Source organism: Labeo rohita, chromosome 2 (assembly GCF_022985175.1).
Source record: "Labeo rohita strain BAU-BD-2019 chromosome 2, IGBB_LRoh.1.0, whole genome shotgun sequence".
In the NCBI taxonomy this organism is placed as follows: Eukaryota; Metazoa; Chordata; class Actinopteri; order Cypriniformes; family Cyprinidae; genus Labeo; species Labeo rohita.
Genome location: NC_066870.1, coordinates 18,197,224 through 18,213,524, shown reverse-complemented (window position 1 = coordinate 18,213,524; position 16,301 = coordinate 18,197,224). Strand labels below are relative to the sequence as shown.

Below are 16,301 nucleotides of genomic sequence, written 5' to 3'. Positions count from 1 at the left end.
CCCTTGAAAGTTAGCTTGAAGAGCTACTGCTCTATTCATATTTAAATGCCTTTAAAGATTCAATGAACTGCATTTCCCCCTTTACTTAATTACCTTACCAATTTACTGAAATGTCAAGCAGCAAAAAGCATGGCAGGCAAATTATTTAAATATCTGAAAAACCAAGCCTGATATAGGGCTATTAGATAACTTTCTCAATAATATAGATTGGTGCCTCTTTAAATGAGCTGCTTTACCTGATCCAATAAAGAAATTCTCTCAACCGTGAAAAATGGTCAGCCTAAAGCCTCTCAGTTCTATGAACGCACCAAAACTACTGGGCCATTCTAGAGAACTGGTGTGAAGTCAGAGTTGGAAACATCTTGGGGAGGGGAAAAAAAAAAAAAAAAAAAAAAAAAAAAAAAATATTATGCAATTTGCTTGCATATAATTTAAGTTACACATTTCTAGTAATTGTGCAGTTAATTCTCGCATGTCATTTTCAGAAAGTTTTGGAATTAATTTGTCACTACTGAAACACAGTCATAAATAATTAGATAAATTAGATTGACCTATTAAGATCTGCACAAGATCTATATCTCTATATCTATATGCTATTTTCTTAACATTTTTGTCCAGAAGTAAATCATCAATTACAAATTTAACTATATGAGTGTGAATTATGAGATTTGTTGCATTTTAAATCAAATTTTTGTTTTATAAAAGGCAAAAAGTTGATCATATGATTTCAAAGTTAAGGATTCATTAGTTTGAATATACATTGAACGAAAAACATAACATCTTAGTTGATTATTAAGTACTCAGTATACTTCAAAACATCCCATGTTTCGGTAGCAACAGTAATGCTTTGGCAGCAACCACATCACATTACAGAATTTTTAACTTGCATACTAAAACACCACCACCAAAAAAAAAAAAAAAAAAAAAAAAAAAAGTCTATTATTATTATTTAAAATAATTATTGCTGCATAACTGTACTAAAATCTTATTTATTGCACCCAAATATGAGGATTTTGTGTTTTATTTTGTCACTACCAAAACAATGACAAGCTTTGGTCGTGATTCTCTCAGTAGTGACAAATGTATAGAATAACAAACAAACAAATGAACGAACGAATGATGTCACTACCAAAACTCCTCCAAATGTTTTGGTAGTGACAACTTTAAAAACTTTTAAACCTAGCTCAAAGATGCCAATCAGCACATAGCGAACACGGATCTCAACAGTTGTACACATAAAAAAAAATAAAATAAAAATAAAAGTGTGCTTGACTGCAGAAAAAGTTTTCGGTAGTGATGTTCCATAAAGTTCCACACAGATTTTTCAGACTTTTGAACACATTTCTCTGTAAATGATGGGGTCTATCTGCTCACCATGTAGCTATGAGAGGGAGGGACACAGAAATATTTCCTGAACATAAATTTAGGGGTGTAGTTAAAAATCAGTCTCAGACAATGGACTAAAACATACAATGTTTCGGTACATGAAAGTGTGGGGCACATCAGCTTCATAATTTGAAAATTATATATAATTTAATGAATTAAACAACAACAACAAAAAAAACAACAAAAAAAAGCCACCTCCCTCTTGAAAGTATATATACACATACACACACACACACACACACACACACGTATGTATATTTAAATACTTAAATGCTTTTTAAATGTGTTTTTTGGTTGAGGGACAGACCAAACAACCCACTCAACTTCCCATCTGTTATGGTCTTGATGCCTCACTGATCCAAATCGGGTGGACATTTGAAATTTGGATCTGAATTTATTTATTTGGTTTTTGAAATACATGTGCATATTTTATGTATATCATTTTGATTGCATGAATGTGCAGCAAAGGCTCTCCAAGGACTCCGGCCCTGAGAAAAGCAGGCAATACTCATAGAAAATGAGAAAGAGATGGAGAAAGAGATAGGAAGATTGGCAAGAAAAACTGATTCATAAAAGAAATAAGCAAGAATGCTGTAAGAGAGAGAGAGAAAAAAAAAAAAAAAAAAAAAAAAAAAAAAAAACCAAAGTCAGACTATTTTATCAGCACAACCCGTTCGAGCGAGTCTAGTCCAGTGACCTCAAGGGGAGTAGATTTATGCTAGGTTTTATTTAAACAAACTTGATTTATGCATGGCATGTTTGCATATTTCAAGCCTTAACCTATGATCGTCCCTTTCCTTCAACAAAACCACGTCAACTTCATCCATAATCTTACACTTGCCACCTTAACTAGGCATGTTGTTTACTTCATAAAATTTCCAATAGCTCTTATGAATTTATGAACCAATTTTTGTCTGCAACAGTCTTAAATTCACCAACATGTTGCACATTTGTGATATAGCACAGAAAAAAAAAAAATATATATATACACATTTACAGGCTTTGAGTTGAGTTTTTTTTTTTTAAATGTCAAAACCCTCCTAAATGTGAATGTAAATGTGAACGTAAGTGTATTATATAACCGCCACTTGACTTGTGACTTTTAAAACATTTTATAAGCTCCTCTATAATAAAACAAAAAACACTTAGAAATTCATTTTCCATAAGTAACAAAGCCCAAAAGGCACTGAAATGTAGGAATGACCCAGTTTTGAATCTTAAGCTAGTGCGCCACCTGCTGTTCAAGAATCACCATATAACATTACATTAAAAAGTATTCACATTTTATATGAAAATATAGGCCTACTTGTTAGTCCATCTACATACTTAACTTTAAAAGAGCATATGGCACTGCTTAATGCATCCAAATATGAAAACACATTTAAAATATGGTAATAAGATAACGGCAGAGAAAAGGCATTTAAATGCCTATTAAAAAAAAAAAAAAATTTCATTTCAGTTTAGACTGCAGATTGCATCTTTATATATTCTATACACAACCTCCTTTTAAACATCAGTCCTAAAAAAGATTTTAATTGAGCAATGTGAAGCTGCTCCTAAGTTTAATCAGCTTCATACACTAATTTCAAATTCTATATCCTGTAACGGCAAACAGATGGTGAGAAACAAGTTAGTGAAACCAATGAGTCATTAGAAGCCTCTCCAAATTGTAGAAAGGTTGGAAAGAGAGATTGTTAACCACATGACTGATAGAGCATACAGATGTAGAATGTGAAAAGGTCAAGATGTTTAATAACTTCAGAAATTAAGAGAAACGAAAAGGTGAAAGCAAGAAACAGATTTATTGGAGACAGAAAAAGTATGAGCATCTATATCAAAAGAAGGTTACGTTTTCAGAAGGGCAATTACATGTTCAGACACAATGTGTTGGAATCTCTTTTAATATCGTGTAATAAAAAAGGAAGGCTCTACAATGAGCTGAATGTCTGCTATTACCTTATCAAAATATACATGTTTGACACAGAAATGATGTTGATTTTCAAATTACTTGTACAAAACAAAAAAATATATACAGTAGCCCTCACCCACTCCGTTTCTCAACATTACATCCACACTGGGAAAAAAAAAAAAAGGAAGTAGAACTAACGCAATAGAAAGGAGCTCTGACGCTACTTTAAGACTTCTGTTTGGTTCTGTTCTGACAACAGAAAAAATAATCTGATACATACTTGAGGCTAAAAAAAAGCCCACAACGTCTTTTCTAATTTGTAATGTTTTCAAGATCTTGCATTGCTTCTTGTAAACAAAGGCAATAATATACACAAGCCCTCAATTTCTTTTGCCTTCTGGCCACAGAAATCAAAGCTGTTGATGAAACAGAACGTCGCTGGCTGCACAGTAAAGATACACCTCAATAAGATATCAAAAACTGGCTGGCATAACAGGGAAGATGCTTTGGTCCATCATGCTACTCTTCAGGAAAAAAAAAAAGAAAGAAAGAATACCCACCCGAACAAGCTCAACACCTGTCAGTAACGCCAATATTCTGCTAAATCGAAAGGATAAAAGAAACTGAGAATGTCCCCAATAGCACAAGCTGAAAAGTAAAAGGGAATGTCTGTGCATCAAGACTCATGCCACAATCCACATGAAATGGATGTGACCGAAAGACCATGGCCTTAATATTTCCAAGTGCTAAAAACAGTCTAAAGTCGTGTCACAGCTGTCTCGGTTCACACAAACATCACACTGGAGCTTAAGACTTTGTAATGCTAATATTCTTTAACACAAAAGGCAAGTGACAGAAAGAGACCCAGTAGAAACTTAAGCTCTGGAAGGTCCAAATGAACTCTGTTTACAAGTTCATTAAAACTCTTGTGAACTTGACATCCTTCGCTACACGAAACAGAACCAAAAATGATATAAAAATCAAAGGTGAACTCTGATTTGGTTCTAAATGGTTTCATATTTGACAAAAACCATAAGAAAAAGGGAGGGGGAGGAAAAAAGGAAAGGAAAAAAAAAAAAAAAAAAAAAAAATTAAGTGTCCCGCTCCCAACTAAATAAAGAACACAATGGTCTAGGCACAGAGAGCGCAGTGGGCCAATGCCCAAATAGATGATACAGTATACAAATATGTGTGCGACTTAAAATAACATGGAATGAAACTATAGAATATAGAATATCTTACAAACGGTGCATAAGGAGTAGAACCACATATATAGAATAACTATATGCAAAATAAGCTGTGACAATCAGGTACAAAAGCCAAAGCCTGAACTAGTTGCTGCCTTTCACAGGAAAAAAATATTCCTGTGTGCTCACTAGTCAACTTTAAACAGGGAACATCAGGCAGTTTTTTTTTTTTTGTTTGAGGTTAATGGTTCCTGCAAAGAAGCCAAAACCATCATGACATTACTAAGGCCATTAAGATGATATACTGAAAGCACCATGTAAGGCACAGTTGCTTCTTTTGGAAAGGCGAATAGGGAATAGCTTTGAAAACGTTAATTATAGGTTCAACAAACAAAAGGCTCTGCGTATGCAACCTGAAAGGGTGCGGCTTTCCGCGGAGGCACAAGTGTAAACTATGCAGCATCTATGATCCAAAACCGATGTGTGCTGATGATTAACTAAATCATGAGACAAACCGTCTGAGAAAAGGTACTATTGAAACCCAAGTCACATTGGGTTTAGTTCCTCTGGTCTACTGGTTCAAAGTGGAATTACAAATAGACATACATGTGTGATATAGATATAATAAAGGAATGATGAAGTGTGTGTTGTGGAACACTTTTGTCCACAGTGATATAAATTGTGGAAGGCTTAAGGTTTGGTCTAAAGTGACAGTTCTTTCACCTTCTCTAAAACAAAACGGCCTCCATTAAATGGTGGACTTGGAGAAAGACACTCTGAGGTGATGGTTCTCTCCCAGGTCGTGATTGTGAAATTTGATCAGGGACTCGATGGCTTCCTCCACAGAGCCCAACTGGATGAGAGCCATTTTTCGGTCTTTCCTAAAAAAAAAAAAGATTTAACATTGTTTTTAGACTCGGAAAGAAAAATCATGACTACATCTGTAGAACTCAAATTTGCAGTGTCTTACTGGAAGAACTTAAAGGCCTTAACCACAGCTCCTGAACTTAGAAACAAGCCTCTGAGATGATCCTCAGTGACAGAAGGTCTGCAAAGAGAAGACATTAGTGTGAAATAAGACAATAGTAAAGATCGCCAAACAGAGTGGTCCAAGTCTAAGTTCACACTGCAGGCAAATGTGGCCCAAATCAGATTCTTCCCACCCCGACATGTGACTCAGATCCATTTTTCTCACGACAGTGTGAACAGCACAAACCACAGGGAAACTAATATTTTCACACTTCCAAATGTGGCACTTAATCTGGTCTGATGTTATACAGTGCAAAGCAGTACTAACAGTCATATCTAGTGGTCAGCCAATATACCGCCAAGGCTAATATATCGGCTGATTTTTGGCATTTTTCAAATATCAGCATTGGCTGATAAGTTTTCTGTTTGACTGATATGTTCTTATTTTGACAGCACGGAGAACAGCAGCGCCCGCCCGCAGGGCAGTGTTGCCAAGTACACTGTTTTCCAGTGGAACTGGGCTACTTCAACATTGTTGCTGCGGATTGTTTTTGATGTCCGTAAGCTGAAGTGACCCAACAACATCATATTTAGAAATACGCATTTACCCTGGTGTATTACAATCTCTCCATTCATTGTTTCCTGTTGTTGTTGTTTAACAGTTCTGCCTAATACAGAAAGTCTAATAATCAGATACAACTGTTGAACAAATGACTTGGAAAAAAAACAAACAAACAAACAAAACAAAAAAAACAAAAACAAAAAAGGTGATTGTGCTTATATTATTAGTAACAGAATGGCAAACAAAATACTTCCTCGTTCACCATCAGTATTTAGCAATTACGCATTTATATAATTTGAAAAATATCTGTTCACACTGGGAATCTGGTATTGGCCACATTTAAAACAAAAAAATGTGAACAGCTATACAAACAAAAAATATCTGATGCAAGCAAAAATCAGATTTGAGCATCAAGGCTCGCAGTGTAAATGCAGCCCAGGATAATTAGACTCACGGGATATTGGAAAGATGGAGAGTAGAGGAAGGAGGGAAGATGTTGGAGTAGTTCTTGGAGCCTGGCTTTTTTGAAGCGATGAAGAGGAGAGTTGCTGTAGTCCTTGGTGAGCCCCTGATCCTCATGACCTTCACGTGGCAGCTGCACAGTGGTGTGTTTGGAAAGGGTGACCCGCAGAGCCTTGCCATACAGCTTCTGCCCATTCAAGTGGCTCATGGCTAAAAAGGACAAGATAGGATAGGAAGGCATTGGATAAGCAAGCAACTTAAAAAAATTATATATATATTACTAGAAGTTAAAATCTATATTACAAATACCTAGCTGGGCTTGGGTTCCATCAGACATCTGCACCAGAGCATTCTCTTTCTTGTTGAACAGGATCTTCACTCTCATGACGTCACCATACACACCTATCAAAAGATAACAACAGCTACATGAGGACATTACTTTATGACAACCAAAGACTATTTTTGACTTTATTATCCAGACAATTATCCCATCTAATGGCTAAGGAAGACATGCATTACTGTTGGTAAGAGAACTACACTTCTATTCTGGCCCAGCTCTACTGGACCTGGCTTTTCAAAAATTCATTAAAACAAACACAGTTTGTCTATTTTGACAAAGATGTACTCCAAACGTAATCTTGAATTGTTTTAATACTACATTTGGGACTGGGGGAAATTTGTACTTTAACCCTGATGATTAACAAAACATTCAATGAATCAAACATATAGCTTCCTAAAGATTATAAAATGCAATCATCAATATGGCTTTATTGAGAGGAAATGGCATTTACAATAGGCAAAAAGCTGCAACAAAAGTCCATTTCAGGCTTTAAAATTGGACTCTGGAATAACAGGATTAGTCCAAACTAAGCAACTAATATTACCATGAATGACGAATAAATGAGCCTAAAAGGCTGCAGCAGATATGCCATTTCCTCTAAAACCCCACATATTTCACATATACAAACCAAAGTACACATCTTAGATGAAGTTAAAATATGAAACAAAAAAAAAAAAGGTAATAAAAAAGGAGATGCCAATGATAACATACCGAAAAGAATAAAGAGGCATTGGGGCGTAACGCTCTTAAGACAGCAGAGGAAGGCAGCGTAGGGAGGAAGGGACAGGAAAAGATCGGAGGCAGGACAGTGGAGGTTGAACATGTCCACAGCGAGGCAGTTCCACAGGAATGGCGAAAAACGGTGGTAGGATCATGAAGGTGGGTGATATTGTTCATGATGGAAAGGTGGGGGAAGGGTAGAGGTAAAGGAGGAGGATATCCGACAATGTAGTGGTGGGTTGGGGAAGTTGTGTGTTGGTTGTACAGCAAAAAATAAATAAATAAAATAAAAAATATATAATGTGTATGTATCCGTGTAAATTGGGAACCACGTTGTTCGAGTAGGTAGGGAGTTTAAAATATTACAAAAAATAAAAATCAAAAACAAGTGGTGCAGTCAGTTGGCAAAAGATTCCAGGTCAAAGTATTAAAATAATAAAACGGGGAAGGGGGAAGGGGAATGGGGAGGGAGAGAAACAAGAAAAAGGAAGTAAAAAACAAGGTCAGTATACACAAAGAAAAATGTAGTGTTCCATTCAGCAGAACTTGCTAAAATTAAATGCATTTCACTATAGGAACACTAAGGAAATAAAAAAAGAAAGGAGAGAAGATTAACAACGAAATACAGGAAAGATAGAGACTAAATATACTTGTAGCTCTAAAGAAATACTAGAAATGAAATGTTTTTGATGGCTTCAGACAAGAGTCAACAAATATTAAGAAACGGTTGACATGCATGTTTGTATAATAGCAAATGAGTGTCCACACAGTCAAAGTACATGATTTGAAGAGCTACAGAAATAAGCATTTTGTTAATCACTTGATGCCATCTAATTATTTCCCACCAACATATTTTTATCCATCAACTATTTTTACAATTCCACTAACCAAAAATCACATCTGACTTGCTGAAATAAACCAAAGGCTAAAGAACTAACAGCTAAGTGATCTAAACAAATTAAAAAAGGCACTAACCTCAGGATTAAGGTTGCTGACCAGCAGGACACTGTTTCCTCCAGCAGCAAGACCGGAAAGACTCAGACGTCCCGCAGCGGCTGCTGCCGCCGCGGCTGCCGCAGCACCAGGGACACCAAGTGATGCGAGAGCCCCGGCAGGTACACCCTGCAGAGACAGACCTGTGGGAGAGATAGCCGTCACTATACAGCACAGATGATAGCCTGAGAAACTGCTCCAGTGCAAGCCACAGAGGACCATAATAAGGCCTATGACTGACCGGCCTGTTGAATGGCAAATGTTGGTGGGAAACCATGAGCCCCAGCATATGGTGATGCAGAGATGATACCAGGAGCAGCTGAAAAATGATAAAAATAAATAAATAATAAATAAATTGCAGTTTGTGATATTATGCATGTTAAAAAAGACATTTATAACATATAGCAATAAAGTAGTAAAGTAGGTTTTACTTAAGGCAGCTGCAGCCATCGTCTGTGCATTGAGGGAGGGCTGACTGTCTCCTGTAGGTAAGTCGGGGCGAGTGTAGTCTCTGCTCTTATCGTTGTTGTACTTAACATTCAAGCTGGTGAGCTTAGAGAAACTAATGCGAAGCGTACAGCAGGCATTGTAGATGTTCTGTCCATCTAAAGACTGTTGAATGTTAAGCCAAATGATTACAGGGTTCAGAAGGGATTTAGCTGCCCATTCATCCATTAAGATATTGATCCAGTGTGCCACTCACCAGTTTTGCATGCTGAGCAGTCATTCCGTCTGAGTATTGGACCAGCGCTTGAAACTGGTTGTTTTTGGTAAAGGTTATAATCTTCAAAACTGTGCCAAACTTTGAGAAGATCTAAAGAGGAGGGATTAAAAGTATATTATTAAGAATTATCTTTTCTTTTAAGGACTGAAAATAAATTAGCATTTCGGAGAGCATTTAGTTTGAAGGACATTTAATACCTGGTGAAGAACATCAAGAGTAACCGGATAGAACAGGTTTTCAACAATGACTCTCAGCACAGGGCTCTGGCTCCCCATGCCTGCTCCATCAACAGTGCTCAAAGACATGCTTCCTGTCTGGACTGCATTCACCGCCTGCAGTGCTGCCTGTGCTCTCTATGGGAATCGAGGGGGCAGAGAACAAGTATACATTATTAGTTTTGAAAATGAGTCTTTATATTGAGTAATTGCCCTTGATTGAATGTCTAATGTGCTATAATTTGTACTCACAACTTGGTTGGGTGAGTTGTCAGTCTTTAGCTCCTTGTGATTGGAATACTGCATGTAGATTGGGTGGTTGCGGATGACAGGGGTGACAGAGGAGTAGTAGCTGACCATGGTCTGTGCTGACTCCTCAGTGTTCATCTCCAGGAAGGCCTGTGCGGAGATAACGCAATAAGACCGGGCACAATGATGTACGTCAAAGCAGGGTAATCATATTTTGTGGGAAATGAAAGGAAGCTGTGATTTTTACCTGGTTCTTTCCTTTCAGCATCAGAAGGTTGGTCACTTTGCCAAAGGGAAGCCCCAAAGAAATGACTTCTGCTTCGTTGATGTCATTTGGCAGTTTACGGACATGAATGACTCGTGAAGGAATGCCTGGGCTCCTGATGTCCCCTTTGAACTTCTTGCTGTCATTACCATTTGCTGATAGACAGACAAATATAGTTTAAATTATGCAACAATATTTCTGTGATGGCAAAGCTGAATTTTCAGCAGCCATTATTGCAGTCATCAGTATCACATACTTCAGAAATTCAAATATGCTGATTTGCTGCTCAAGAACACATCTTGTTTTTACTATTAAGGAACAGTCTCACTTTCAGAATAAAAATCCTGTTCATTTACTCACTGAAAAGAAATTAAGGTAAAACATTACAGGATTTCTCTCCATATAGTGGACTTCAATGGTGGCCAACTGGTTGAAAGTCCAAATTGCAGTTTCAATGCAACCTCAAAAGCTCATCACTAGCTCTGCACTGTGCATGTGTGACTTGATGCATTACGTAATCACACTAGAAACGTCACACACAGTTAGTACCTAATCTGTGTACTCTGGTTCAAAAAGTTATGTTAGGGAGGTAAAAAAAAAAAAAAAAAAAACCCATCTCATTCTCTCCTCCAACTTGAAAATTGCAGACAATGTTCTTTTACCTTTTCTTTGCACAGTCGCTTTGTAAATACAGAGTCTGTACTTCCACCTACATTACGTGTGACTTTTCCAACGTGGCTCTTTAATGCATAAGGTTGGGCTGGTGCAGGACGAGCATTTCTGGTTAAAGTACTTTTTTTTTTTTTTTTTTAAGGAAATGACCAATCATTTCACTAGATAAGACCCTTATTTCTTAGCTGGGATCATGTAGAGCCATTTGAAGCCGCACTAAAACTGCAATTTGGAACTTCAACTCGTTGATCCCCACTGAAGTCCACTATATGGATAAAAATCCTGGAATGTTTTCCAAAAAAAAACAAAAAAAAAAAACAAAAACCTTAATTTCATAAACATCTTGGGTGACATTGGGGTGAGTAAATTATCAGGAAATATTTATTCAGCAAGTGAACCAATCCATTATTTTTACAGCTGTGCTGTTAAATATTTTTGTGCAAACTGAGATACATTTTTTTAGGATTCTTTGATGAACAAAGATCAAAATTATAGTATTTGTTTGAAATCAGTTTGATCTACTTTTGATTTAAAAAAAAAAAAAAAAAAAACAAACATAAATGCCTACCTGCTCCAGAGCTCATTATATAAGGTCCGTTAGATATGCAGGAGGAAAAGAGTTCGTCAGATCCCCTCTGAAAGGACAAGGGAAGTGGTTCTTTAAGCAGGGCACATTTACAAGGTTTGCAAAATAGGACATTCAAACCTCAAAACAGCAGACGTAAATACACTACAATACCAAGATGTTAAACATCTAGAGTAGTGCATGAACAAGAGTAAGGCCACATAACAGAAGAGAAGGCAATGAAGCATGCCTGCAAGAGTTAAATAGTCAACTGACACAGAATTATAGAAAGTCATGTGACAAAGATTAGCATCCGCCTAACCATCATCTGATTACACGATCATTAAGATGACGCAATTGGAAAACATTTCCAAAATTATGACAAAAACCAAACAAATTTCATTGCCTAATGGTTACAACTATTCTTGGCCCATGCAACTATACACAAGACAGCACTACACAGTTTACTGCTGGTAAAAGCAGAACAAAGAAAAAGAGAAATGCAAACAGAGGCAGCTGTGTCCTGCCATAACACTAACACAAAGTCCCTCACTCAAGGCCAAGCTGGAGCCACTTGGCTGGCCAATGGAGCAATGAGCAAATCATTCAGCATCACTCTCTTAATAAACCACTTCAAATGGCAAGTCTCTGCTGAAGTGGTCACATGCGCTGGATAAGCCAAAGCCTTTACACTCTATTACCACAATGCGCGTACTGTTCGAGCCCAAAGGAAAGTATTGTTACCAAAGCTGAACGCCTGGTCCTCGGGCTGACTTCCCCCCCACCACAGTCTACTACAAACAGCCTTAAGGGCACTTCACCACACCCTGGATAAAGTTTACCTTAAACACAGCCCCGAAGGCTGAATAAGCAGCCTACAGCATAAACGCAGTCAATAATATTTGGTGGAAGGGAAAAAAACAACTGGATAGAGATTACGTGGCACGGCAAACACACCGACGACACTACATTCCTCCAAGCTAAAACCTGCAGGAGTCATGTTTCAACACATCACATTCACAGAGCAGTTTTGACAGGAAAGCCTTCTCTGGTTGAACCATCCATTGTTTTCGAGTGAGACATCCACCCAACTCCAGCATTTCCTTCCTCTATTTTTAACTGCGGGGCATTGCAGCTTAGGACAGGGAAGAAAAAAATAAAAATGGAGCCAAGAACCATGACTCCCACATTCGTCTCTAGGAGCTCAAGACTTGCAGGTGCCAACATGTTTACATCCATTGACAAAGTGCAAGCCTCCTGGGTGAGAGCAGAGTCTGTGTTGAATAAGGGGGTCAGGGAGACAGGAATGCAACCACAGCATTCCAGCCACAGTAATTAGTGCTCCGTCCCCAACAGGGCTGCGACTCAATCTACTACACTGCTGCTACACCTTGCATGTGTGAAAGACATCAGGGGAAACAACAGCAGGCGGTCTTGAGGTGCAAATAAGTGTGAAAAAAGCAATATTGCAAACAAATAACTGTATGGAGCAAAACATAAGTAGAAACCAAATTCCCGACACGACCATTTATGACTCTTCTACAGAACAATTACAAGACTTCAGTGTAGGCTACTTCTTTCACCTTTGAGTCACTTATCACAGTGATTGTTTAAACAGCAGGTGACCTTTGACTAGAACAATTACAGTCGCAGGATCAAATGCAGATGGGACAAGAATTTCAGGATCAGCAATTTAGAGCAGTTCCCTTTGCCTCAGCAATTTAGAATAAGAGGAAGGAGAAACGTACAACCTCTAAAACCAGATATACAACTAAAACGGGTTTTGTTACCAAACACCCTCAAACAAACAAATAGGGAAACCAACATTCATTAAAAAAAAAAAAATAATAATAATAATAATAATAAATGTATATTAAAGGAAAAAAAAAAAAAAATACATACCTTTGTGCCGACCGTTATATCATGGACACTGCTACAAAAGGAAAAAAGTTAAACAATGTTAGAAAATACACAAGTTTAGATGTTCAATCACAAAAGGCAATGCAGCAATATTTCATGTTGGGATGTAATAGAAGCAGGGACATAGTGACGTAAATCTGAGTGAAATGGACCGCTAAAAAAAGTAGGGTGGATAGTAGGTTCTAACCATCAGCTGTGATTGGATGGAGGCATATCTGAATGAGAAATGCAGCCTATTTTTTAAAAAGGGGTGGGGTTTAAGTGTAGCAAATGATTGGAGAACAGAGTCATTTCATCAGAACATTGACTTACGATTTTAATAAACTGAGGTTAAAGTGAATTTTCATTTTAGGCTGAATGTGTGCACACTAAACATGACCAAATCACTTGGGGTCACCAAGTCCACAGTGACGTTTTTTGGCAACAAAATAGGAAACTCTCACTGAAAATGGTGAATGATATCTTTTAAAAGTTTAACTTTATGCTGATAATCAGCAACACTACTGTGACTACCAATGCGAGTGGAGAAAGCACTGCCAGATGTGTTAGATCCTGCAACTTGCCATCAATGATTTAGTCAGTGTGAACATGGCTTTAGACCAAGAGGTACATATTGCTACAAAATGTCATTTACTAATGTAAATTTCACAAACAAAATACAGGCTCAGGTGGAACAACAGACGGCTGTTGTACAAAACAAGAGTTGCATTTTAAGGCTGCTCCTTTTAGGAGGCAACCTGATACACAAGACAAACATTAAAACAAAGCAGGCCTGTTAAGCAACTCTTTCTGCCAATCGACAGTATCAACTGCTTTCACACTTTTCTTCGAAATAGCATCTTGAATTCTTCAATTTAGATCAATTCAGGTGATAATGCAGTACAACCAGTGCATACTTAAAGCATTAAAAATGCAAAACTTACTCTATTTCAGTGACGTAACTGGATCCTAGAGGATACAGATCAGTTTCTAAACGGCTGCAAAAGAGAAAAACAGGTTTTAAACAATGCAACTTCTACTGAATACAAAAGATGTTAGGCTCAATGACAGGTCTTGGTCAGCATCAACTTTCATCGTAGGCTGAAGTCTATCTAACATCTATGACTCTGCAGCAGGTATATTTGTAGCAATAGCCAACACCACATTGCATGATCAATTTTTCTTTTAAAATCATTAAAATATTACGTAAAGATCATGTTCCATGAAAATACTTCATAAACTTTCTACATAAATATCAAAACTTAATTTTTGATTAGTAATATGCTTTGCTAAGAACTTAATTTGGACAACTTTAAAGCCGATTTTCTCAATATTTTGATTTTTTGCACCCCCAGATTCCAGATTTTCACATAGTTGCATCTCAGCCAAATATAGTTCTAGCCTAACAAACCGTAAATCAAGCTTAAAGCTTATTTATTCAGCTTTCACGTGATTGATAAACCTCAATTTAAAAAAAAAAAAAAAAAAACACACAACAACAAAAAAAAAAAAAAAAAAAACCCGTATGTCTGGTTTTTCGGTGCAGGGTCACATATATTCATTATATTCAGAATTTACATTTTATGCGAAATATCGCCTGCGGAAATAACGTGTACCTTTTATAATCAGCAAAAACATGTACATGCTTATAAATCTTACTTTTCCGATTATACTTACCGACTTACACGTAAATAAAACGTGACTATTCAACCCTTAAAATCGAAACTATTCCTAAACCAGGAGTGACATCTTCACCGCGTCATTACGTAAAACAGTTACTGTAATCGGACTTTCTTACGTTTATCAAATTTACCTAGTAATAATGTAAACATATTTAACGCGCATCGACAATACAAACGAGCAAAGCTGGAATAAAGTTGAACTGGCATCGGTTTAGCAGGCTAGCAGGTAATTAGCTAGCCACCCCAACAACAATGCGGAAACTGAGACACGTTGGTTGCCAAATAGTGGCCGTTCTATCGCTTCAGCACGTTACAAGCCTAGTTTGATCTTTTCCGCTCGTAAGTTAAGGTTAAAAAAACCCTGTAGCTCTAGTTCGCTTGTGTTTCATGAAGCTGTCTCGACTAGACTACTTGCAACAGGTTGCTGGTCAGTTTGTTCCAACTTTTGGGCTCTTCCGGCACGGGAGACATTAAGAGCGGCAGAGACGAGTCAAAAATCACCATTTCCACTACACTTTACGTCATTTAACACACTTTAAACGTGCATAATGTCTTAAGGCACAACTACGTATAAAATATCCAACGACAAAACCGTGTTTAAGTGGTATCACACTTGGAATGAGGGTGTTTTCAACTTACCCGTCCATGGCACTACACAAAACTACAGGTTGTCGTAGACGGGAGGTAGACCTGCCAGTATTTCTTATATCCTTACAAAATGGCGGAGGGGGGATTGGCGCTTTCTGATTAGTCAATCGACCTCGGAGCGCCGAGTGTGGGCGGGACATCAAATGTTCTTGGGCAACGGGATTGGACAGAAGGGCTGTCAATCTGGAAAGGCGGTCGAAAAAAAGTTTGCGAAAACTTTTCCCGGTTGCCACCATGAGAAATGAAGTGGAGGAGTGAACTGTGCTTGAACCCTTTATCAGCAACGACAAGGACGAGGCTGTTTAGTTAAAGAGAATAACAGTTTTACATGACACACTGCTAAGATATTTCTTTAGCTAATAACGAGATTATAATGATATCTGAAGAAAACTGAGCAAATTAATGTATTATTTTTAGCATTAACCACTTCTAACACATTTAATTGTTTTACAGTATGGCTTAGTGTGAATTTCCCACCCCAAAATGACAATTCTCTCTTTCTACTGACTTTTTCAGTCTTTTAAGTAACACAAAAGAAGATACTTTAAGAAACTTATTAGTGTTTGTCCATATGAAAGTCAAAGTGTTTTGGTTCCCTAATTAAAAAGTAATAGATTTAAAATGCATTATAAGTCTATTAACATAATTACTGACATATCTCTGGAGACTTGCAAAAACTGTAATTAAACTTTATTTGGAGTACTACTTGTGCACAATGCAAATTTCTTAATATTAAGCCTAAATATGTTTTAATGTCATGTTGATGAGGATTGTATGATCTTTAAATGTTATCGGTCCATAAATGCAAAGTATTTAAAGTGTACCTAAAGTATACTTGCAATAGGTCCACTTTA

The 16,301-nt window shown here is 37.2% G+C and overlaps 1 protein-coding gene across 1 annotated transcript; it reads right to left on the bottom strand.

Annotated features, from left to right (window-relative positions):
- Positions 1-3,169: 3,169 nt before the first annotated feature.
- ptbp1a (polypyrimidine tract binding protein 1a) lies at positions 3,170-15,539 on the bottom strand. The gene is given in 17 exon segments (XM_051135466.1): positions 3,170-5,363; positions 5,453-5,530; positions 6,468-6,538; positions 6,540-6,685; positions 6,785-6,877; positions 7,527-7,560; positions 8,511-8,671; positions 8,770-8,847; positions 8,960-9,140; positions 9,232-9,342; positions 9,450-9,605; positions 9,720-9,866; positions 9,964-10,136; positions 11,222-11,288; positions 13,121-13,151; positions 14,062-14,115; positions 15,439-15,539. Coding segments are annotated over 17 exon segments (1,722 nt in total). The 5' UTR covers positions 15,447-15,539; the 3' UTR covers positions 3,170-5,230.
- Positions 15,540-16,301: the final 762 nt, after the last annotated feature.